The 26,400-nt window shown below is 42.6% G+C and overlaps 1 protein-coding gene across 1 annotated transcript; it reads right to left on the bottom strand.

Moving 5' to 3' along the window:
• Window positions 1-474: 474 nt before the first annotated feature.
• SQLE (squalene epoxidase) lies at window positions 475-25,331 on the bottom strand. The gene is made up of 11 exons (XM_075495253.1): window positions 24,278-25,331; window positions 21,870-22,122; window positions 21,400-21,580; window positions 18,640-18,736; window positions 8,842-8,955; window positions 6,973-7,144; window positions 6,588-6,683; window positions 5,865-6,007; window positions 4,638-4,734; window positions 4,013-4,100; window positions 475-2,329 (listed from the first exon to the last, which is right to left on the bottom strand). Exons 1-11 carry the CDS (start codon window positions 24,566-24,568, stop codon window positions 2,137-2,139), a joined length of 1,725 nt encoding a protein of 574 aa, XP_075351368.1. The 5' UTR covers window positions 24,569-25,331; the 3' UTR covers window positions 475-2,136.
• Window positions 25,332-26,400: the final 1,069 nt, after the last annotated feature.

Genomic DNA, 26,400 nt, shown 5'->3' with positions numbered 1-26,400 from the left:
GACTTGTCTTCACCAGGGCACAGCGCTGCTGCGTGCCACTGACCAGCTGGAGTAGGAGCCCAGCCAATGCTGTCAAACACTACCGAACACTAACCCATCAGTAATTTCAGTCAGAAGCCCACGCCCTGTGCCGTCCTGTGTCCAAGTGATCCCAGTTTGTTCGATACTTCAAAGTCAGTCCTTCATCTTGTCCTGAGGACAAGGCATGTAACCATTTCATGAGCCGCATTTTCAGGTTGCTCTTCCTTACACCTACATGCAAGATTTTTCTCTCCCCCATGGTAATTTCCAACAAGTGATTGCTACCCCGATCAAGACACTTATCCAGGCACTGGGTTCAAAAAAAGAAAAGAGCTTAAACATATATGTAAATTTAAGCACACTGGTACTTCCTGATAAATCAGGACCTAACAAGACTCATTAACCAGAGATACACAACAAAGAAAATCTACAGATATCGTAACTTTTTATTTAAGTTAGCTGAGGATGTGTATTTGGCTCAGGACTGTTTACCTTTGACTTTAAAGAGACTGACTGCAAATAATATAAAAAAATAGAAAATGTAAAATTAATCAATATTTTCAAAATTGTCACAAATTTTGAAAACACTTGTATAAATTCTGCAAAGTTTGTATACCCTTAAAGTGGCATCACTTAGTTACCATATATAATGATATTAGAAAATATTAGTACTTTACCCTAAAGTTTAAACATAGACATATTCATGATGCCTGTAATTTCAAGAGGGTATCAAAAGTGATATGGTTAGAAAAATATACATACTTTTGCTTCTGGAAAAGAACAGGTCATTTGAAATATCCGTCAAATAAAATACTAAAAAAGCCTCTCCACAGTTTTTTTTCACAGTCCAACATAAAATGTGTGTTTATGTACAGCTTATGCAATCTGTTATTTTTAAAAGATATAGTCAAAGTTTTGCTAGCACAGAAAAACGTAACCTGTTCCTGCTCTCTAACCTCTTGGCTGCACTGATGTGTGATTGTTTAGGCAAGCCAAAATAGGAGAGCCATACAGCGACACACAAAGCGATTGTAAGAAAGGTAAGGAAAAATGAAAATACACAAGAGCAAAGGAAAGCATATTGATAAAGATAACATTGAGAGGAATAGTGACCAACAGTAAAGCTCATGAACTCTTTAGTAGCATGCAGTAATTGCTACAGGGAAAAAAAAATAACATACTCCAAGTATTAAAAGGACACTTTTGCGATACTTGTTATGAACTTCAAGAAGTAATATTAAACATTACTTTACTGTCTACTGGAAATAGCCTGGACTGCATTTGTTTCAGTGGATACGGTTTGTTGCTGTGCTTCCATTCATGGCAGTGTTAAACTTCAATTGTGCACACACCAAGTAAACCAAAACAAACCCCCTAAGTTTTTAAAAGGAAGTGAGATAGGAAGAAAGTTTCAAAAACATGTGCTTTCAGTACCTGAGTGCAATGCAGTAGCCAACATAACTATGGTCTGATTATTACTTGTTTAAATTAATTCTGGTGTAAAGAATTATTTCAGAAGAGCAACATGGCACTTGCAACAGTGACTGAAGTTAAACATATGGTGACACTTCAAGATCTGAAATCCTTTACAGTGTCCTTTTAAGTGTCAGCAGACTAGTACCTTAGCTGCAACTGAAAAAGAAGAGGCAAATCCTAATGAAATAACCCAAATCAAGAATGTTCGTACAATATTTCAGAGTAATGAAGAAACAGTCTATGGAACTACTGAACAGAAAAAAGCATGAAGGATAATAGCAGCATATGGTTTACCGTTTTCACTTTTCAGTTTATTAATATTAGTGGTGCACTCAGCAATGGATAAAGCAAGGAATGAAATTCTGACAAAACTGGCAATTATCTACCACATGTCAACACTTAATTATGGTCCTTGTAAACAGCTAACTCCTCTTTGAATTTTAATTGCAAAGAACAGAATATTTACATATTATATATATGTATATAACCACAAAACCAAAATTATGTCAAATCCTTATCAAGGAAATCACATTTTGAAGAGAAGAAAACATAATACAATATTAAATAGTACATGTCCAAAGATTTTGAAGGCATTTGTGATTTTCATGTTTTCTTCCTCCAGTCATTTCCCCCTGGATTTTAATAGACTAAATACTTCATTTCAGAGTAAATAAGTGGAAACATTATAGCGCAACTCCGGTAAAGAATAGCTCCACTACTGAAAAATGCACGAGGGGTGGTGATCCATGACTCTGACTTAAAGCAAAAATAAGCAGCGTATAATGCCACAGCAAAGAAGTGGCCAATCAGTACCATTGGTTTAGGAGATAACCTGTATTAAAAACAAATAGATAAAACATGTAAATAAACAGAATCAGAAAACACTGACAAATTTTCATTTTATAAAGAGACATCTCCGCTCACGATTACACACAGTCTTCCGATGTAGGCAGCTCTGGTCCTGCCGTCTCAACTGAAAATATGAACTTGATTGTCTTGGAGCTGCTACACACCCTGTATTCCTTTCCACAGTATAGCAAACATACGCTGCTGCTTTCCCTTCATTTCCAGCAGTCTGTGTCTGCCTTTATCAACCCCCAGGGGAATATTCTCAATAGGCTCTATCGCTCTATCAGCTGGAGCTCTCATTCCAAAAAGGGGGAAACATAAATGCACACATTTTCACATGTTCAAAGTAGTATGACTTACTGTGCCTTCACTAGTTTCGGAGCGACCATTCAAAACTCCTTGATAGTTACCGATTTCCTTATGCTCTTTTATGGAAGACCTCATCCTTTACTATTCTCAACTTCTCAAGCATGAAACGTCTCCACCAGCTCCTCTTGCTAGTCTGGACCCCTCTACCTCATTCAAACTCCCATGCCACCTACATTAACCTCTCTCCAGCTTTTAGTGGCATTTTTTACAAAGAAAAAAAAAGAGTCAGCATTTAAGACATAGCTTCTAATAAAGCTCTAACCTTTAGTATAATCCTAAAAATATAGGTTCATGTGAACCATTGCAGATGACAACAAGTTGGGCAGGAGTGTTGATCTGCTTGAGGGTAGGAAGGCTCTACAGAGGGACATGGACAGGCTGGATCGATGGGCTGGGGCCAGTTGTATGAGGTTCAACAAGGCCAAGTGCTGGGCCCTGCTCCTGGGACACAACAACCCCATGCAACGCTACAGGCTTGGGGAAGAGTGGCTGGAAAGCTGCCTGGCAGAAAAGAACCTGGGGGTGTTGGTCAACAGCCAGCTGAATATGAGCCAGCAGTGTGCCCAGGTGGCCAAGAAGGCCAACAGCATCCTGGCTTGTATCAGAAATAGTGTGGCCAGCAGGACTAGGGAAGTGATTGTCCCCCTGTACTCGGCACTGGTGAGGCCGCACCTCGAATACTGTGTTCAGTTTTGGGGCCCCCACTACAAGAAAGACATTGAGGTGCTGGAGCGTGTCCAGAGAAGGGCAACGAAGCTGGTGAAGGGTCTGGAGCACAAGTCTTATGAGGAGCGGCTGAGGGAACTGGGGTGGTTTAGCCTGGAGAAAAAGGGGCTGAGGGGAGACTTTATCGCTCTCTACACCTACCTGAAAGGAGGTTGTAGAGAGATGGGTGTCAGTCTCTTCTCCCAAGTAACAAGCAATAGGACGAGAGGAAATGGCCTCAAGTTGCGCCAGGGGAGGTTTAGATTGGATATTAGGAAAAATTTATTCACCGAAAGGGTTGTCAAGCGTTGGAACAGGCTGTCCAGGGAAGTGGTTGAGTCACCATCCCTGGAGGTACTTCAAAGACGTGTAGCTGTGGCACTTAGGGACATGGTTTAGTGGTGGACTTGGCAGTGCTAGGTTAACGGTTGGACTTGATGATCTTAAAGGTTCTTTCCAACCTAAACGATTCTATGATTCTCGCTGTGCAGAGCCAACAGACTGCGAGCAAAGCAGATCCTCACAGAGGCTCACAATCCTCACAGAGGCTCGACCCTGTTCACATTAACTATTACCAGCACACTGAACTTACACAGATAGCAATCCAACAGGACCCGAGACACATTCTCCACCAAGTCTGAAGTAATGGAAACAGGCTTTCTTTAGCTGATGCAAGGAATCTACAAAATGAATTAAAATGACTCAACAAATACATTCAACATATACCAAAAACTTTTTCAGCATACACAACAGTGATATTAAGTCCAGGACTTTGGTACTTTGGTAGCTGTTGTTCTGTTAAATTCAGCTGGATTTTGAGGTAGTTTTATTTAAGTAAAGGATAGTCTTACAGAAAATTTACATATTCTTGGATATTAACTGACACAAGAACAAGTGTTCTCAAAGTTTTTCTTTGTTTGGGGGGTTTTTCTTTGGTTTTCTTTTTTTAATACTAACTCAAGAGTTGCCTTCACATTGCTAAAACTCAGTTTACATAACACTAGAACTAAACAACTAGGCAGAGAACATAAGCTAACTCATTAAAATCCTTTGACATATTTTTAATATATACCAATACACATACATATACACACACATATATAAATATATACAGACAAACACATGGACATATGCTCATACACATACACATCCCCTCCTCAGGCATATTTATTTACCAAGTTGTAATTAGTCAGAAGTTATCTTTAAAATATATTTACCATCTGTGGCAGCAAAAAGTTCATAAAGTGCCTGGGCAAGAACATTCACTACAAAAGAATGAGATTTTTTTCTTGACCAGTAAAATGTTCTTTTTGCCTGAAAAAGGAAAAAAAAAAAGTATTTCTGTCAGTAAATACAGAATAGCATTCAAAAGATTCCCAAAGAGGTGGTAAGAGTCATACTAGTGAAAATGTAGAGTGGATTTAGTGATACACTAGATCGGTTCCAAGCTAGGTCATTAAGGAACTTTGGAAACTTGTCGAACGAGTTATCCAGGCTCCTCTTACACTAAATATAGGAGGAAAAAAACAAAGGTAGTTCCAAGGTGTGCTTCATCTCATCCTATAGTAGGTGGCTGGGGTAGGTCAGAAACTTGAAGGATACACTCACCTAGTTCTCGCTGTTGACTAAGTAGGAAATAATTGAAAGTCTGAGGTGACTAGCTGAGATGTAAGTATTTGCATTTGGTCAGGTATATCCTGTATTGTCCTGACATTCAGGGTCCCTCTAAGTGCTTCTCAATTTTCAAATATACTTTCTGAATCATTTCCTTGTAGTTTATAATTATTCTAGCTGTAATTTAGCAAGACAATATGCCTAACCCAATTAAAAGGAGTAAACAAATAAATAAATCTTATTATCTACTTGTCAGAATTTTGGGTATAAATCTCACTGAAAAAATAAACCCAGCATCACCATTGATGGTGCTGAATACTGGGAAGGAAGGATGTCTTCTAACTTACTGCTCTGTGATTAACGCAGCAGTCAAGAGGCAAGTGGAGCATTGAAATGTGTCTTGAAAAACTCAGTACACATGCTCATTATTCTCCAAGTGCCACTCACACAAGTGTAATGGTCCAAACCCACCCCATTTACGATCAATCTGCGTTACAAACACACTCCTAACATGGGAATATCAGGTTATACTAGCAACACATGCTGACTAGACACAGCACACCAGTCTCCTTAAGCAAAACACGACAGGTCAGTAAGCAGAGTTTTGAATCTGCCTTTTGAATGCCTTTTGAATCTGCCACAGCCACAGCACTCACAAATCACAGCTCCGCTTACTGGCGAATGCCTAATGTATGATTTATCTATCCAAAGCTTTGAAAACAGCTGTGCTTCACTAATAACTTGCATGTTCCCAAGTTGCATAAAACTTAAAAGCGTGTCATTAAATTGCAACAAAAGTTGCCTAAAATAAGTCCAAAATAAAGATTCACCTTAAGAATGTCAGAATCTTCATAAAGGTCTGGAATATCCTGGAGCAAACGTCTCCATATTTTAACATCGTTTAGAACAACACTCATTCCTCCACCAGTTAGAGGGTGTCTTATGTTATATGCATCTCCTAAAAGAAGAACACCTAGACAGAAGAGAAAAATTAATGGGATAATGCATGACCATTACATAATCTTAGAACTCAAACCCTCTATTTTTTTAAAAATCAAACTTACTAAGAATTCATTCCCACCAGAAAATAAGATGAATAACAACTAGAAATTAAAAAAGAAAAAAGGAAAAAAAAAGTGTTGAAATTAACAGGCTTAAAAAGGCTTTAAGATGATCAAAGTAAAAATATTTTTTTCCCTATAGGTATGCACGTGTGTGTCAAAGAACACAAACACACAGACAGACACACTTTTCAAGGTAATTTATTTCCTTTTTTAATCAAGTTTCCCTTAGAAAGACCACACTTGTATGAGTTTGAGCAACTGAGTGATTTAAACTTAAAAATAAAGCAGGCACTGATTTGAAGTCTGGTGTCAATATAAACATTCCAGTTAAACTATGCCCAAGGTACACATTTTCAAAGTATTATTTTTCATAGAAGAATTATGAGACAGTTGTATTGAACAACAAGCATACATCTACGACAATAAAGCCTTAAGTCCCAGAAGAAGTTTATCATGCCGTTTTCCTTCCTTTTATTTCATAATACACACCTTTTTTGTTAACAGCTGAAGGAGGCAAGAAGCTGGCTGGCATAGTCCTTAAACGATCATTCTGAACGGCTATTAAGAATGGTTCCTTTAAGTGATCTGCAATAACCAAATTTTTTAGTTACACTACTTAGATAGAGTCTAAAATAATTTGCACACAACCCATTTTAACCTCTTCTTAGAGATATAATCCATCTGAATTGCTAACCTCACAGATATGAGCTGAACAAATTGCTATTTGATGAGGAATTGAAGAAGGGTCAACGGTTACTGAAACAGTAACTGCGCACATGGAAAAAGCCCACACAGTTCAATGGATTCAATGAAATGTGCCTTTTTTGGCACATTTAATTGTGACAATTATGGATGGAAATCTTTCTAGACTTACCAGGTAGTTGTGGATGAACGTTCTCAATCATATATTCTTTTAAATTTTTTGGCATTTCCCCTCGAATATCAACAAGGACCCGAGTCTCAGTTGAAGAAATCTGATAGATTAGCACTGGACTAGTTTTAGCTAAAACAAGTTCAGCATAATTAGGTTTAAACTGTGGTGCATCCTTAAAAAGAAAAGAAGGGGGAGAAAGATTGAGACTGATTAATGAAAGGATATTAAACTTCAGATATACAAAATAATTTTCTGAAATACTTTTAAATAAAATCCCATATCATATTAGGTTTGTGTTATTTTTCTCTTTAAATGAACAAGAGAAGTGTTTTCAAAAAGAAAGTTCTGAACTTCAGTGTAGTTACACTTCTTTTGGCAATATATTTTAATATTTACTAGAATGTATGTTAAGTTATACATTTCATCTGAACACCTCACTAACATTTAATACATGTAATTGAAAACCTGTAATGTAATCAATGTAGTAGTTTTCCATAAGATCATTTTGTTTTCTTTTCATAAAGAAGGTAGTGGGAGGGAAAGAAATACACTAGTCTGTATACGACTACATGGAGATACCAGCTGAGGAAGAATCACAGGGTTCTATCCAACCAGGTCTTAAACAAGTTTCCAAAAGTAGAGAAACAGGAGGCACTTTGGCAGTGGTAACTATAGGGGTAGGGACCCAAGAATTGCTAAAGTTCCTCCAAGGCAGTGTTCCCAGACCAGTGAAAGTTCTGTAGTTTTGGTTCCTTCTCCCTTAATTATTTTTGCTGTTAATCCAATGGTTATTGCAGCAGCCACGGAGGGCAAGACCCAGCCAGGATTCCTACCCGAGTTCTCCAACCACCCAGCTACCAACCTAGACTCCCACTTTCTCTCTTAAAAGTTTATAGGTCCTGAAGGTATACATGTACCAGGTTACAAGGTACCCCACCTTCAGGCAGGAGCACAGTTTGGGTACTCTTCTGGAGTATAAAACTTAGGTGGCTTGACCCACAGCTCTTAGGACGATCTAAACCTCAAGATTTCCGCTTCCTGAACAAGTGCCGTAAGTATTGTGAAAAAATGAGTGTCACCATCTTAGCTACCGATATTTTAACATAACCCAGTCAAAGCACCTATATCCAGGGAAATAATTTTACAAATTGTGTTCCAGCTTTACAACAGTGCCTACCTCTAATCCAGAGATTAGTGCTGTGTAAGATATAGCACTAATAGTACCCATAGCACTACCTTATATGAGATGCTGAAACTTTTCTTTCTTAAGGAAAAAAAAAAAAAGTATTTTCTATGAACTGGTCCAGTGAGTCCAGTGCTCAGTTTAAATTAGCTATGTTGAATCCTAATCTATTTTTTTAAACCCTCTCTTATTCAACTATATGCTTAAGAATAACACTGTACTCCACACTTAAAACCAGAAATCTAACTTTTAACAACAATATCCACTTTAAAAAACCAAAACAAAACCCAAAACTGGCTCACAGTTACTTAAAAGTGTTTTAAGAGTTGAAAATCTGATCTGTAACTGTATCAAATATGTCAAGTTTGACATAGCAAGTTCAGCTATCCTAGAGCTGGGATGGAGTATGCATCAATAATTTAAAAGTTAAAAACATAGACCAAAATTTCCAACCACTCCTCAAAGGGACACAGAAACTGATAGAACAGCTGGATAAATATCTAAAAGCATAGTTCTAATTGATTCTGTTGGAAAATATAATGAGCAACAACATATTCAGTGACATTCAGATCCACATTAAGAAATGGTAGCATACCGGCTTATTACATATATTATTACAATATATTACAATATATACAAATAATATATTACATATATTATTACATAGTATTACATTTAAAAGTTACCTTCAAAATGCAACCAACAAAATGGGATGAGACGGTAACTTTGTTGGAGACCAAGTTTTTTCTAAACTTGGAGAAAAGCCCATCAGCTACAACAGTAAGTGGTGCATGAAGTTGCTGCAGCATAAAGAAAAAATAAAAAAAGATATGACATTTTCAGTTTTGCTTCAAAACAGTGGGAAACAACTACCAAGCTCTCATTTTCAATTGCACATTAGATGTTCTACAAAACAATAAACATGTAAGAGGATCACAGACCATACTTATAGTATATGTATTAAGAAATACAGTATTTTTTCCTTCCTCATATGCATATTTAACTCTATTTCCTCTAAAAGTTGATCTAATAATATACTCCAGCTTTTTTAGACTTGCAATCAGATAACATGGTTATGGGGACTGTGTAGGAACTTGGATTAAAAAAATACAAGAAAGTAGAGTAATTGCTCCCTTCAGCCTATAGTGCTCTTCAGGAGAAAAAAGAAAATGCAGAAATTTTAAATTAAAGAAGCATGCATAAGCAACTAAACAAAAATAAACCGAAGTGTAACAAACTGAAATGCAAGAATCATACCAAGATCTTCTTTAAAAGACCAAGCAGTGACCTCTGAGCAGTTCCTAGTATACTTAGGAACTGTAAGAACAAATAGTGTGTATAGACAAAATACAAAATAAAATCTGAGTAAACTGATTAGGTTCAGCCTGAACGTATGTACAGATTCCTAATGCTTAACACATACATTGTTCTCAAACATAAACAAATTATTCAGATTATTAAAATGTATTTTTAAGCATTTTACTGTTATGGTAATATAACAACATTATTATACCAGAAAGCATTTAGAGGTAGACATTGCCTTCTACCTACAGCTTTTTCGATGTCAGTATATTCAGTGATTTAACTGAAAATGACTCTAGATTTATATCGAGCATTAGTCCTTGGCCTTCAATGATCTCATACATTTGGCATGAGCTGGAAAAAACTGTTTTCCTTTTAAGCTTTCAGGATGTAAGTAACAAGGCAAAAAAGCATGCCATGTCTCATTAGTATTCCTGGAAAGTATTTTACTATTAGATGGAAGCATCTGGTGAGCCAGTATGTGAATGGGTTCCTCTACAAGCAGTTCTCTCCTGCATACGAATAGACTTATGTCACTTGTGTCACTCAATCCTTACATCTTTTGCTGTGTGAAGGGAAGTTGGACAAAATCAGATGAGAGTAGAGCCGAGTAAAATAATATACGTTTATGGTGTCTGAGCTTATAGAAGTGAGCTCCTGAGTAGCTCCTGAGCTAATGAAACCTCCTTCTATGGATTCCTGCCTCAGATGATTGCAAGCTCTAATTACTCCTGCAATTAGAGCAAGGTCACCTGCCCATATGGGTTCCTTAGTGTCTAATTATCTGAACATTCATGCTACAATTTTTCCACAGTCAACATACTAAGACCTTTACTCTATTCAGTTGCCTAGTTTTGATAAATTTTATAAGTTGATTTTTAGCATACTGGCTAATTTCAACCTCATTTAAAAGAATACAAATCTCAAAGGTAACATGGTGGACAATGGGGACAGAGAGAACAGAAAAACACAGACATAGATCAGCCTCCTTTTTTTATGAAAGCAGGCTAAGGAATGTAAACAGGCTTTGGTTTCGGGTTGTTTTTTTTCCCCCCTAAGTAGTTTCCCAGCTGTAAAAAGTCACAGGTAGGGAAACAGTTAAGAAGAAATGTTTAGTAGAAATTTCTTACAGTAGATTTCTACAATCAAAGGAGATCTAGGCCAGCAAATGAAACAGCTCTTTCCAGCCACAGAACTTCAGCATTCAGAGCAAAACATGAATTTGCTTATCCCCATTACACAGATAGGAAACTCAAAGCCTTAAGAACAACATCCATGCTCTCAGGAAAGATGCAGGCTAAAACACTGGTCACCCTACTGCTGGTCAAATAAGTCACACTTAAAATTACATCATCATCCAGAAAGCTTAAAAACAAATCTCAAAGCAAAATGTGCACTACCCCCCTCTACCCCTGTCCTGGTTTTGGCTGGGATAAAGCTAATTTTCTTTCCAGTAGCTGGTATAGTGCTGTGTTTTGGATTTAGTGTAAGAATAACATTGATAACACACTGATGTTATAGTTGTTGCTAAGCAGTGCTTACACTAGTAAAGGACTTTTCAGCTTCCCATGCTCTGCCATAAGAATCTGGAAGGGGGCACAGCCAAACTGGCCAAAGGGCTATTCCATACCATAAGATGACATGCTCAGAATATAAACTGGGGGGAGTTGGCCAGGGGGCAGCAATTGCTGCTCGGGAACTGGCTGGGCATCAATTGGCAGGTGTTGAACAATTGTATCACTTTTTTTTCTTGGGTTTTGTTCCTGTCCCTCTCTTGTTGCTTTCCTTTACATTACAATTTTTTATTATTATTATTGTTATTATATTTCAAATATTAAACTGTTCTTATCTCAACCCATGAGTTTTCTTACTTTTGCTCTTCAGATTCTCTCCCCCATCCCTGGGGGGGGAGGGGAGGGTGAGCGAGCAGCTGTATGGTGTTTAGCTGCCTGCTGGGTTAAACCACGACAGCCCTTTTGGCACCCAACGTGGGGCTTGAAGGGTTGAGATAACGACAGATCTGACCGGAGCGTGTTAAAACAAATTTGTGACAAGCATTCATTATATTAGTTTAATAGTCGCCGGTCACAGTGTTGATTAATTTGCTCTCAGAGTTGTTGTGCTTGTTCTCAGAGTCATGTTGTGTAACACCGCACTTACCGTATATGTTCCCTGAGGTGCTGTTTATCACCTCTGGGAGCTGGTTAAGGTTATTGCTTTGCTGTACTGTGTAGCACTGGCTTATGGTATGATAAAATTCTTGGTCGTGAGATTGTACTCAGCACTGCTGTCATCCCCGTACTTTGGGAGCCATCTCACGGAAACTATTAGTAATTTACACTTTTAATCTCTTCTCCTCGGCGAGCCAATCTACAGGGGAGACACCTTCCTTCACCTTCGCCTTGTCCTCCAGGCTGATTACAAGAGCTCTTGAGAAATATCCTTGGCATGTTCAAACCAGCATGTTCCTATTGCTACGTCTCTTGAATGTGTTTCAGGCCTTGTTTAACGTTAAACAACCATTTAAGAATACCACCCAGAGATCTGCCCCGAGGCTGGATAGTTATGAGTGGCAGGGTGTGCAGGATAGCACGGGCAAGTACCTAGGACAGTGGGCACTTCCAGTGTTTTGGAACTTCCTGAACTAGTGCAGAATCCTGAAAAACTAGTAAAATATTTGGAAAAAGTATGCTGTCACCCTGGCAGCTCCAGAGAGAGACAAATCACTGCAACGTGCTGGGGCCTGGCCCAAGCCTACCGAACCCTGTTCAGCACTATTCAGTACCGTCAAGGGGAAAAGAAGGTCTCTGGATCTGATGACAAAACGACAGGCACTGTGGCTGCTCCAATCGCCGCGACAAGCACTGCAGCTGAACCAACCTGTGCTGGCATCAGTCACCCCCATACACAGGAACAAACCCTGGAAGCAAAAGCCAGCTCGTTTAGAAAGGGATGATGAAAAAGCGGGGCAATCACGAGGAGAGGAGGAGGAAGAGGAAGAACTCATAAATGAGATGGAAACAACCCGATCCCTGTTCCTGAGTGAGCTGCAAGATATGCGAAAATATTTCAGCCATCGTCCAGGCAAGCACATTGTCACCTGGCTGCTCCAATGCTGGGATAATGGGGCCAGTAGCCTGGAATTAGAGGGTAGGGAAGCCGAGCAGCTGGGATCCCTTTCTAGGGAAGGGGGAATTGACAAAGCCATTGGAAAAGGGGAACAAGCCCTCAGCCTCTGGAGGTGACTCCTGTCAGACGTGAAAGATAGATATCCCTTCAAGGCAGATGTTATATATGGCCTGGGCAAATGGACCACCATGGAGAGAGGTATCCAGTACCTGAGGGTATCAGCTATGCTGGAGGTGATTTATGGTGACCTAGACAACAAGCAGTTACCCAAAAATCCAGATGAAGTCAAGTGCACATAACCCACACGGTGGAAGTTTGTAGGGAGCACAACAGCGTCATACGCCAACTCATTGGCAAAACTGACCTGGAAAAATGAAGAGGGACCAACGGTGGAACCAATTGGCTGGCCAACTCTGGCAATACAAAGGAAGTCTCTCTTCCTCCCTCATCTCGGCTGTGGAGAAACTGTCCCAGAAAGTCCAGCAACTCAATGAGGATAGGTTCTGCTCCCCACCTGTACAGACCAGTATCTCAGCCATTAGGAGTAAGCATCCCTCTGCTCAAGAGAGAGGACAGAGGGTATCCTCCAGGGTAACACCACGGGGCACGCTGTGGTTTTACCTGCGTGACCATGGAGAGGACATGAGGAAGTGGGATGGAAAATCTACCTCGACCCTAGAGGCACAGGTACATGAGTTGCAAGGAAAACCAGTCACAAATGGGGGTCCTTCCAGGAAAATTTGCACTCCAGTTTCCAGTGGGCAGTTCCCCAGACAGAGTAGAAGGGCTGATCTTACTCCTGATTTTAATGAAGGAACTCCTGACCCATACTTACAAGAAGTGGGTAGCGAATACTATGACCAGGACTAGAGGGGCCCTGCCTCCAGCCAGGTGGAGGAAAGGGACAACCAAGTTGGCTGGTCTGTGTGGATTCGATGGCCTGGCACATCAGACCCACAGGAGTATAAGGCTCTAGTGGACACCGGTGCACAGTGTGCCCTAATGCCATGAAGCTATAAAGGGGCAGAACCCATCTGTATTTCTGGAGTGACAGGGGGATCCCAACAGCTAACTGTACTGGAGGCTGAAGTGAGCCTATCTGGGAATGAGTGGCAAAAGCACCCCATTGTGGCTGGCCCAGAGGCTCCGTGCATCCTTGGCACAGGCTACCTCAGGAGAGGGTATTTCAAGGACCCAAAAGGGTACCGGTGGGCTTTTGGTATAGCTGCCTTGGAGACGGAGGAAATTAAAGAGCTGTCCACCCTGCCTGGTCTCTCGGAGGACCCTTCTGTTGTGGGGTTGCTGAGGGCTGAACAACAACAGGTGCCGATTGCTACCACAACGGTGCACCGGCAGCAATATCGCACCAACCGAGACTCCCTGATCCCCATCCAGCAGCTGATTCATCGACTGGAGAGCCAAGGAGTGATCAGCAAGATTCGTTCACCCTTTAACAGTCCCATATGGCCAGTGCGAAAGTCTAATGGAGGGTGGAGACTAACAGTAGACTATTGTGGCCTGAACCAAGTCACACTGCTGCTGAGTGCTGCTGCGCCGGACATGCTGGAACTTCAATACAGACTGGAGTCAAAGGCAGCCAAGTGGTATGCCACAACTGATATCGCTAATGCCTTTTCCTCAATCCCTTTGGCAGCAGAGTGCAGGCCACAGTTTGCTTTCACTTGGGCAGGCGTCCAGTACACCGGGAATCGACTGCCGCAGGGGTGGACACACAGCCCTGCCAGTTGCCATGGACTGATCCAGACTGCATGGGAACAGGGTGAGGCTCCGGAACACCTGCAATACATTGATGACCTCATCGTGTGGGGCAATACAGCAGAAGAGGTATTTGAGAAAGGGAAGAAAGTAGTCCAAGTCCTTCTGAAAGATGGCTTTGCCATAAAACAAAGTAAGGTCGAGGGACCTGCACAGGACATCCAGTTTTTAGGAATAAAATGGCAAGATGGACGTCATCACATCCCAATGGATGTGATTAACAAAATAACACCTATGTTTGCACCAACTAGCAAAAAGGAAACACAAGCTTTCTTAGGCGTTGTGGGTTTTTGGAGAATGCATATTCCAAATTACGGTCTGATCATAAGCCCTCTCTATCAAGTGACCCAGAAGAAGAAGGATTTCACATGGAGCCCTGAGCAACAACAAGCCTTTGAACAAATTACATGGGAGACAGTTCACCCAGTAGCCCTTGGGCCAGTCCAGGCAGGGCAAGATGTAAAAAATGTGCTCTACACCACAGCCGGGGAGAATGGCCCTACCTGCAGCCTCTGGCAGAAAGCGCCAGGGGAGGCTCAAGGTTGACCCCTTGGGTTTTGGAGTCAGGGATACAGAGGATCTGAGGCCCACTATACTCCAAGTGAGAAAGAGGCATTGGCAGCATATGAAGGGGTTCGAGCTGCTTCGGAAGTGGTTGGTACTGAAGCACAACTCCTCCTGGCACCCCGACTGCCACTGCTGGGCTGGATGTTCAAAGGGAGGGTCCCCTCTACACATCATGCAACTGATGCTACGTGGAGTGAGTGGGTTGCACTGATCACACAACAGGCATTGTGGGAAAGCATTGGAGGTGGAAGGCTGCTGTATGGAGTCCTATATGACAAGTCGCAGAAACAGCTGAAGGAGAAGGGGAATCGAGTCAGTTTGCAGAGGTGAAAGATATCCAGCTGGCTTTAAACATTGCTGAATGAGAAAAGTGGCCAGTGCTCGCTCTCTATACTGACTCATGGATGGTGGCAAATGCCCTGTGGGGGTGGCTGCAGCAATGGAAGCAGAACAACTGGCAGCGCAGAGGCAAACCCATCTGGGCTGCTGCATTGTGGCAAGATATTGCTGCCCAGGTAGAGAGCCTGGCTGTAAAAGTATGTCACGTAGATGCTCACGTACCCAAGGGTTGGGCCACTGAAGAACATCAAAACAACCAGCAAGTGGATCAGGCTGCTAAGGTTGAAGTGGCTCAGGTGGATCTGGACTGGCAACATAAGGGTGAATTATTTATAGCTCAGTGGGCCCATGACACCTCAGGCCATCAAGGAAGAGATGCAACATATAGATGGGCTCGTGATTGAGGGGTGGACTTGACCATGGACACTACTGCACAGGTTATCCATGAATGTGAAACATGCACTGCAGTCAAACAAGCCAAGCGGTTAAAGCCTTTCTGGTATGGAGGATGATGGCTGAAAGATAAATACGGGGAGGCCTGGCAGATTGATTATATCACACTCCCACAAACCCACCAAGTCAAGCACCATGTGCTTACAATGGAGGAAGCGACCACCGGATGGCTGGAAACACATCCCGTGCCCCATGCCACCGCTCGGAACACTATCCTGGGCCTTGAAAAGCAAGTGCTATGGTGACATGGCACCTCAGAAAGAACTGAGCCAGACAACAGGACTCATTTTTGAAACAACCTCATAGACACCTGGGCCAAAGAGCACGGCATTGAGTGGGTATACCACATCCCCTGTCATGCACCAGCCTCTGGGAAAATCGAACGACACAATGGACTGTTAAAGACTACACTGAGAGCAATGGGTGGTGGGACATTCAAACATTGGGATACACATTTAGCAAAGGCCACCTGGTTAGTCCGCACTAGGGCATCTGCCAATCGAGCTGGCCCTGCCCAATCAAAACTTTTATGTACTGTAGAAGGGGATAAAAGTCCCTGTAGTGCACAGAAAAAATATGCTGGGGAAGACAGGCAGGGTTATTCCTGCTTCAGGCAAAGGAAAACCCATCTGTGGAATTACTTTTGCTCAAGGACCTGGGTGCACTTGGTGGGTGATGTGGAAGGATGAGGAAGTCCGATGTGTACCTCAAGGGGATTTGATTTTGGCTGAGAACAGCCAATGAATGCTATGATGTTAATTGCTATATAATACTGTACGTCATTACTTTTATGCTTGCTAATTCCATATTAATGGTATTACAGTAAGAATCACCCAGATTAATGACGAATGAACTTTGATGAAACTGAGCAAAGTGCAGCCCTGATGGAACCAGAACTGGCTTCAGCCTGCAATAATCCAACCCCACACACCATCTCTCCTGCCCTGAAAGACTGTTATGACAGATGGAGCCCAATGCCATGGACTAAATGAACCCAACAGACATTTTAGAGGGATGGCCCATAGACTAAGAGAACGATATCTGTCTGTATGTATCAAAAGACAGGGAAAGCGGTGGTGATTAATTGGAATGTATTGGAAAGGGTAGGACCTGGGCATGATGTAGATGGTATAGAATAAGGGGTGGATACTGTCCTGGTTTTGGCTGGGATAGATTTAATTTTCTTCCTGGTAGCTGGTGTAGTGCTGCATTTTGGATTTAGTATGAGAATAATGTGATAACACTGATGTTTTAGTTGTTGCTAAGTAGTGCTTGCACTAGTCAAGGATTTTTCAGCTTCCCCTGCTCTGCCAGGTGCACAAGAAGCTGGGAGGGGGCACAGCCAAACTGGCCAAAGGGCTATTCCATACCATATGGCATCATGCTCAGTATATAAACTGGGGCGATTTGGCGAGGGAGGAGCGATTGCTGCTCAGGGACGGGCTGGGCATTGGTCAGCGGGTGTTGAGCAGTTGCATCACTTGTTTTTTCTTGGGTTTTGTTCCTCTCTCTCTCTCTCTCGTTGCTTTCTTTTTCATTACAATTTATTATTATTATTTCATTTCAATTATTAAACTGTTCTTATCTCAACCCACAAGTTTTCTCTACTTCTACTCTTCAGATTCTCTCCCCCATCCCACCAGGATCGGGGGGAGGGTGAGCGAGCAGCTGTGTGGTGCTTGGTTGCTGACTGGGGCTAAACCACGACAACCCCCCAAACAAAACAAAAACACTCTTCTACATTGCTAGATAATAAAGTCAGTTGGATTTGGGGGGAAAAAAAACAAGCCACCCCACCCCCAAAAAAACCTCCTCCTCTCCAAACTCCTTATCTTTCCAGTACACATATGTGATTCCATGGCTTATTCTACTACAGTGGATTTCCTAATACAGTTTTATTCATTTTACATGACATGTAAGACAGACCAAGGACTTGGAACTCCCCCTTCCTCTAGCTACCTCAAGAGTGGCCAAGGATGTTGCTTCCACGCAGCTCTCTTACAGCTTCCTACTTAAAGCACTTTGCCACCAAGTGGGCTGAAATGCCTTTTTCTTGAGGAGGGTCTAAAACCAGTTCTTCTACATCTTGGGCAAGTACTTTTAAAAGGCTCTTTTACATATGGTTTTATACCACCATTTCCATTTCTAAGCGCCTTAAAGATGAGAGATTTTGTTAGTAATGTTCACAGCAGGATCTTCCAACTACTCAGGAACTTTCTCAATGTTGTATGGAGGACAGCAGAGTTTAGATAGGAGATTCCAGTCTTCCCCATCAGAGCGCATATGAACACACTGCCTAGACAACTTTAGGCAGCAAAGTAATTTTAAAGCCAACAAAGGGGGAGATTTCAAGTTTGGCTTTTCTAGAGAATAGGCAGTATATCCAGAACTTCAGCACATAGATTCTACCTACATTGGTCTCTCCTAAACTTTTTATTTTAAGTTCATACAGTTTCATAGCATTTAGCCAACAGTTTAGCATTATTTGAGGCAAAGAACATTAATCAAATCAGTGATGCAATTAAAATAAGCCAGAGCTCTGGTGAAAGTGTATGTGGAAATGTAGACCGTTACATCCAGGCAAAGCATAAATTTTAATATATTGTTTTTTCCAGCAGTAACTCTCAAAAGACTTTAAACTCCAGACATATGAATATTGGAATAAATAATGAACTGAATTCTCCAGAGACACTGAAAGCAGAAGCTGCACAAGAAGTTATAACAAGAATTCCCATATGATGGGACTGTATCCACTAGAAAGTAATCTCCCTTTATTAAAGGTTTTGCTTTCTTGATAATTGCATTATTTCCGTAGCACTGCTCCAAAATAGAGGGGTTTTAAAAAATTTATATATATATAAACCAACCCTCAATTTTCTCAACAGTTTAACAAAGATCATAACAGAAAACTGTCTTACCTTAGTGTCTCCAGTTTGTTTGTCCTTGTACTGAACACCCACAACACAGTCATCTTCCTCAAGCAATTGTAACACAGTCCCCTCAATGAATTTTGCACTGAAATAAAATAGAGGGGTTAGAACAGAATGGAAGAGGATTAATGATGCCAAACATTTCAAGGCACTAGACACAGAAGGAAAACTGGATTTTCACTAATTTTGTCTCTGCCAACACAAACACTTTGTTTAAATTTTACAGACAAAGATGTTTCTTGACCACCTTCAGAAGCCACAGTGAACATCAAACAGTGCTTGTCATTAATTTCAGTTCAACACTACCATTTGGTTTGATACTTGAGAATATTCTAAAACTGCAGTGCTTATCTTAAACACCCTACCACTTAGCAGAATCTCTAGCTGTGCTTCAGGTGCTCCACGGCCATGTGAGAGACACAGAGGCGTTTGACACTTCATAATGGTCAGAAATCAGGCAGCTGAGTCATCCCTGCTAAACGGTGGGAAATGCTGACAGTGCAGGTGAGACCTAACTCCAAGCAGAATTCAGGAGCAAGATCCAAAGTAGCACTTCAACATTTAACATGTACAGTAGATAAAAGTGAGGTACCTAACTCTCAGAATAGTCCAAAATAATCTAACCAACCTGTTTAGGACAGAGACATGTAGCTTTTCACCTCAGGAATTCAGGATACGCCCCTTTTTTTTTTAATTGGCTATTTATGCTTTTAAAGTTCTGCTAATGCTTATGTTTTCAGTTTGAACTGAGCATCCTCAATTTCCACCTCCCAACCAGGGCTATTTTGGTTCCACAAATTAAATCTCTGTAAACTTAAATCCCTTGTTGGGTCTGAGCTGTTAGACCTGATCCCAGCAGTTCAGACTTAGCAGCTCAAAATGGACACCCTCTCTCCCTCACAAATATTTTTCTATCCAGATGGAATTCCACAACTTGGAGAAATGAGCTAAAGGCCCACATGAGAATACAACAGCTTGATATTTTAGGCTCTCAGAGGGAACATGAGCAATCAAATTCATGTCTTTTCTACGTATCATCCAGCACAGAAATTTCAGAGCAGATAGTGACTGGCTTAATTTGCCAGGCAACAGGCAGGTTGGCTGTATCAAAATATGAATGGTTATGCGTAAGCACACTACCAGAAATTTCAACAGCAAGGGAGTGCAGCAACACGTCAGGTTAATAGCAGGTGAATCAGAGTTCTGCAGATCCTATCAGCTTTAAATTTCTTTTATAGTTGTCATTTCAGTTATCTAAGTAAGTGCTCACTTCTTCTGGTTCTCACCCACTATAAAAATAATTAACTAATGATGCCCTACCTCCTTCCTTTGCAAAAGTGATTTTACTCATCTGAAATAAATTCATATTGCCTAGTACTTATAAAGAGGATATATTAATCAGTAATAATTATCCTCTATATTTTCATAGTTATGAGATTAAAAACAAGGCCTCATGGCACTATTAAGAGACCTTGATGTCCCCCGCACCTTAATTTAACATGCAGTTTTCTATGCTACATTTAAAATGGAAAGCAAACATACACAACATGAACATTAAAGAGAGTGTGGAAAAAGGGGAAAGAATTGTATTCAAGTCACAAACATTAGCTTTTGTAAGTTTCTGCTTCAAAGACTGTGTACAGCAAAGGAGTTTTCCCACAAGTTGAACAAACAGGTGCCCAAATTTCACTGAACTTGAAGCCTCAACAACAAAGCTTTAGCTTTTATAAGTAGTATACACGATTGTCATTAATTTTAATTGCACTATAGAGCTGCTATCTTTTAGTGCTACTTTTAATAATTCATATGAAATAACAGGTATGATAGCAGAATGCGATTTTCCAGTTCTGAATAAAGACATGTAAGGTAAAAACACCATAAAGCCATGTTTCCCTTGTAAGTATTATTTAAGGGGGAAAAAAAAGACAAAACAAAAAAACACCCCACAGAAAACAGTACGTAGAATCTATTTTGTTTCAATAAAAGTTTCCTTCTCATCTCTTGTATAAAAAAAAAAAATCAGTTAAAGAGGAAGTACCAAACACTAATTTTTATTTCATTAGGAAGAGAAGGTGTCTTCAAGATTCTGAAAAACAGAGGTTAATAACTGGAAAGAGCTACTTCCGTTTAGTGCTCCTTTCTAGTTATTTTGTTTGACTTCTTGTTATCAGAAAAAGCAGAACAACATGCAAATATAAGAGAAGCTTGATTTCTGGCATCACAGATAACATCAGTGGAAGAAATAAATGTCCCTGCTCATTGCAGGAGGGTTGGACTAGATGACATTTAAAGGTCCCTTCCAACCCAAACCATTCTATGATTCTAAGAAATTATACCAGATTTGCCAGTTGTTTCTTGACCGAAGAAGTTCTACGCATTGCTCATTGAGAAGAGGTTGGTGCTTCTGGTAAAATGCCAAACCCGAGAATCAGTAGAAGAGAATCAACTCTTTACCCTTGAACTGTTCACTCACACGGATGGGCCAGTACCTCGCCTAATATTTAAAGCCTATATTCCCGTAGTTTAAAGATTAACTTGTCCCACAGGCTAACGTATGATGTATACGCAACTCATGAACATCTCTACAGAAATCAGAGTGAGTAACTACAGCTGTTACTTTCTCTCAGTCTTGTTCATTGCAGCCTTCTGTGTTGGGACAGAGTGAAATGGTTAAGGAATCTCACGGATGCTGGGAACAGTGCTTCTGAATCTCTGGATCCCAACTGTGATGTTCACAAAGTGACTCACTTGGGCTCTGCCATAGCTGCCCTTCGGAGACCCATGATGAACTGGCCATGATGAAAAGATCTTCCACTGGCCATGCGGCCATCCTCATATGTTGGATAAGGAATTTCAACCTCCGACTTGCTCTCTATGTCATGAATTATGTAACCATTTACTATTTGTGAATCAATACCTTCTACTGTATCTGCAAAATATAAACCAATAGATGAGTTAAAAAAAGGTTTTAAGAAGCTTAATTATGTATGAAAAGTATTTATTTACATAGACTCCAATTTTCTTAATCAAAACACACATGTTGAAGGACAAATATTTTCAAAATGGCAGACTGGAAACACGCAAGCAATTTTAATTCAAATATTAAACACAGATAATGTATTTGTTCATTTTCCCTGTAGACATGCTTTTTCTAAAAACATAATTGAGTGTAGTAACTTTTGTGTTATAGATATATTTACATTTTGAAATGCACTCACCTTCAAGACCCAAGTCTCTAAGTGCATTAAAACCTCCAGGTTGCAACAATTCTCCAACTATCCTGTCAGGTTCTTTCAGATCCCTCTCTATCACAGTCACCTTTCTTCCATCCCTTGAGAGTACCGTGGCCAAGGAAGAACCAAGGACGCCTGATCCCACAATGATAATTTCTGGATCGTTTTGGGGCGATGATGTTGTATTCGGAGCAGTCTCTGTCACATATACATCCGAGAAGTTTACTTCTCTTTTACCCTTTAGAAAAGAAAGCCAACAAAGTTACATGTGCCAATGTATCTCGTACCATAACCTCGTCAGAGGGCTGACTTTGGACTAGTTCTACTTTGACCCAGGGGACTGAGAGTGCATCGGTAGTTGGAGAGCATCTTCCAGTTTAGTTTTGTCCAAAATGAAACCAGTTGTACTCTACAATGCAACAAAAACACAACAAGCAGAGAAAAGAAAAAACCAACACCCTCCCAAACAAAATCAAGATACTTGCTTAAAACTGCCCCACTGATCAAAGGCAAACCACTAACACAGTCTCAGGGAGACTGAAAGTCAAGTTCCTATACAAGGCAGTAAGCCATGGCTGTCCCATGTTCTTGGTCTATAAAGTAGCACACCAGTGCCTTCATACCAGTGAGCCACTACTACACAGAGGCCTTAGCACTTTGCAATGAAAAAGGTTCAGATTCACTGGAGAATATATTTCTCTTTAATTTTACTGTAAGTGAACCTACCTACCAAAATAACAGCTTATAGTAATACTCAGCATGGAAAAGTGTCAGCAGAAGCAGCTACCTGGGAAATGTTATGAAGAAGTGGTCCTGAAATGAAAACTCACCAGACAGTCAAAAGTATAGGCAAAATTACCATTCACCTACATTTAAAACTGTTAAGAATTGATATATATCAGATTTCATATCAGTTAACATATAAACTGGTAACTGACGACCAGCTATGTTATAGCACCTTCCCAACAGCATCTAATCACATACACTTCGAAGTGAAAAAAAGTTGTATGGGCAATTTCAGTGCAAACCTGCAAGTCATTTCTCCAGCTGGTACAAAAGAATAGAGTCCAGTTCACTCTCTTCACAAATGCCTCAGCACTACACTGCTGACAGTGGTAAAAATATGATTGCATCAGTGAAATAAATGCCCAGAATAATACTGACCCCAGGATTTCTAGTGGCATAGTGTCATGTTTGTATCTACAACACAGCAAGCGTGTGCAAAACTAAACTATCTGAATTCAGATAATACAAGAAATTGGGGTAAAGGCAGCTTTTACCAGAAAAACAAAATAAAAATCCAGAACCTTTGACTTGCAGCCAAAAACAGTTTCAAGTTCTCTTGTGCAAGGGGTCAGTACCCAGCTGAAAATGCCCAGAAGCACACAGGAAAGCAGCCAAACAGTGCCAACCCACAGATGCACTGAATATGCATGTCCAGTCAGTAGTCTTAGAGGGCAGGACTCCAGCTAAGCTCCAGCCACAAACTACAGCTCTCTCCACTGTCTCACAGCAACTCTCATGCTGGACTCAGTGGAACAGACTGGCTATCTGAGCTCAGGTCTTGTAGCTATTGTACAAGCAATAATTTAGCAGTCATTTTCAAATAACTGTATCTGCAGTTGTCTAGACAAATATGTTTTATACAGAAATATTAGGAAGCTGACCACAGAATAGCTGAGGTTGGAAGGGACCTCTGAAGGTCATCTGGTCCAAAACCCCCCTGCTCAAGCAGGGTCAGCAAGAGCAGATTGCCCAGGACCACATCCAGTTGGGTTTTGAATGTCTCCAAGGATGGAGACTCCACCACTTCTCTGGGCAACCTGTTCCAGTGCTCAGTCACCCTCACAGTGAAAAACTGTTTCCTGATGTTCAGAGGAAACCTTCTGTGTTTCAGTTTGTGCCCATTGCCTCTTGTCCTGTCACTGGGCATTGCTGAAAAGAGCCTGGGTCTGTCCTCTTTGCACCCTCCCTTCAGGCATTTATATACATCAATGCAATCCCCCCTGAGCCTTCTCTTCTCCAGGCTGAACAGTCCCAGCTCTCTCAGCCTCCCCTCATAGAAGAGATGCTCCAGTCCTTCATCTCTGCAACAGACTGGCAATTGAAGATACTTTTCTGCTGCATAATAATCCTTTACTACAAATCTTTCTTCAACCACATTTGATTTGACTCTACAAAATGCCTGCTCTATCACTTAAATAAGTTTCACTGTTTCTTTTGTCATCCAAAACTAACACAAAACATGACAAATCAAACATCCAGCATCTGAAGACAAACCCTCTCCAACCCTTTCTTAAGCTCCTTTCCCTCACCACGGCAGAGGGTCAGTGGCCAGAGGGAACAGCAGGAGGACATTGCACCCCATGCGCCACGTCTGAATTTGCACCTACCTTTCTGGATTTGGGTTGTTCGACTTGTCGAGATCCTGGGGTGGGTTTTGCCCAGAAGAGCCCAACAAGCGGTAAAGTTGAGAGAACATCAGAGAGCACCCCCCGGTGGGTCTTCCGCTGCTGCTGCTGCTGCTGCTTGGGCCCCCTGAAGTGGTACCTGTATGACAGCAGCAAGCCGAGGGAGAAGAACACTAACACGGAGAGTAGCACCTCCTTATTAGCGTAAGTCATGAGGTCTCCGCACTTTTTATACACGTAGATGAAGGAGGCAATACCCAGAAAGGTCCACATCGTGAGGGGACTAGTCACTGTTCCTGGTTGCTTCCTCCAAAGCTTTCCTGCCGACGGATGCTGCCCAAAACGGGGTTTTGTGCAAGGTATGAAAAAATATATCTATAGAAATGCAAAGACTTCCTTTGCGATGGAAGGGAGGGAGATCTCAATGAAAAAACAAGAAGCTCCACAAAACCCCGTACGGGAACAAGCCCCACCTCGCTGGGCTGCCAGAGGGGCCCAGAGAGAGGTTCCAAAAATGCAAAAAAAAAAAACCCAAAAACGTCTTTTAAAAGATCACCGAGCTCCGCACAGCACCTGAAGGAAAAGCACGACACCGCCCACCACACGCGATGCTCGCGGAGCTGGAGCTCGTCCCCGCCCCGGCCCGGCCCGGGGGCTTCCCTCTCCACCGCCTCCCGGGGTCACCCCTCCGCCGTGCCCAGCCCCGCCTCGGCTGCCGGGATGGATGCGCAACCGTTGATGGCGATGGGGCCGCAGCCTCCACGCCCCGTGAGTGAAGCGACGGCGCTGCCAGGGAGCCGCCCCGCCCGCCCGTGACACACCCAGGCGGGCGGCTCCGGCGGAGGAAGGCTCATGCCCCGGGGGAGGGGGGGGGGCGCGGCTGATGCTCTACCTGCTCGCGTCAGGGCCCCCCGCAGCCGCCTCACGGAGGGAGGGTGCGGCCCGGCCTCCCCCCCGGCAAACCCCCGCCCGGCGCCCCCTCACAGCGAGCACCCCGCCAGCGTAAGGGGGGGAAAAGGGGGGGGAGCCGGTCACCGGCGGGGGCTATGCTAATGAGCAACCGCCTCCGCCTCCTCGTAGGTACCGCGCGCCCTGTGCCTCAGGGGCATCTGGCCAATCGGCGGTGCTATGCCGAGATGGCGCTATGGCCAAGCGCCCAATCCGAGTGGGAGGAAGGCGGGGCTTGCGCCCGCCGGGCTCCTAGGGCGATGTGACGACGGGGAGGGCGGGGCGGGAGCGCTGCGGTTGCCATGGTCACGGGATGAGGTGCTGCTTGCCGCGGCGGAGCGAGCCTTCCCGCTCCCCCCTTCCCGCGCGGCTGCCGAACGGGGGCCGCGCATGCGCGCTGCGAGGGGCGCGAGTGCCTGAGGGGGAGGTGGGGAGGCTGAGGGCAGCGGGCGGGAGCCGGCGGGCAGCCCCGGGGAGTGGCGGTGGCATGCAGGCGGCGGCACCGAGTCTGCCCTGCTCGGTTCGGCGCCTGCCGGGCTGCGGGGGGCAGGAACCTGAGGGCGAACAGCTCGAAGAACGAGGGGGCGGCTGCGTTTGTCGCTGCGCTGGTCAGTCCTGAGGGACGGCACCGTCCTGCAGCCTGAGGAGATTTAAAAGCATTTTCTGAGGGAAAGGCGTAAGGGTGCGGCTGCAGGACAAGCCAGAGGGGCAGGGGCAGGCTGGCAGCCGCTCAGCTGCAAACTGGGCCCAGAAATGTAAAACCCATGGGAGAAATGGGTTTTGGGGGATGATAAGAAAGAGCCTGCTGTGCCCCAGCCTTACCGGTGGGAAGGGGAATTTGGAGATTTGCTCGTGGGATTATTTGTATGGCTGGACAGAACGAACAAAACACAAATAATCCTTTTTTAGCATTGAGCTGTGCAGAGTCACGCACCTGTGATCCTCCCATTTCTCCGAGAGAGGGACCTTTCTTGGGCTACATAATTGTTGCAGCACAACAATATTGAACATGTCTATCGCAGTATAATAATACTTAAAAGTGATGAAGCTATGAAACATGACAGGACCCCACTCCAGGCAGAATTGGTAAAAAAATGAGCAAAACCAATCACATGCAAATGCAGTGAAAGGAAAGGAGATCCTTGCAGTGGTAAAAT

This window comes from Mycteria americana, chromosome 2, assembly GCF_035582795.1.
Source record: "Mycteria americana isolate JAX WOST 10 ecotype Jacksonville Zoo and Gardens chromosome 2, USCA_MyAme_1.0, whole genome shotgun sequence".
In the NCBI taxonomy this organism is placed as follows: domain Eukaryota; kingdom Metazoa; phylum Chordata; class Aves; order Ciconiiformes; family Ciconiidae; genus Mycteria; species Mycteria americana.
This window is presented reverse-complemented; position numbering and strand designations above follow the sequence as displayed.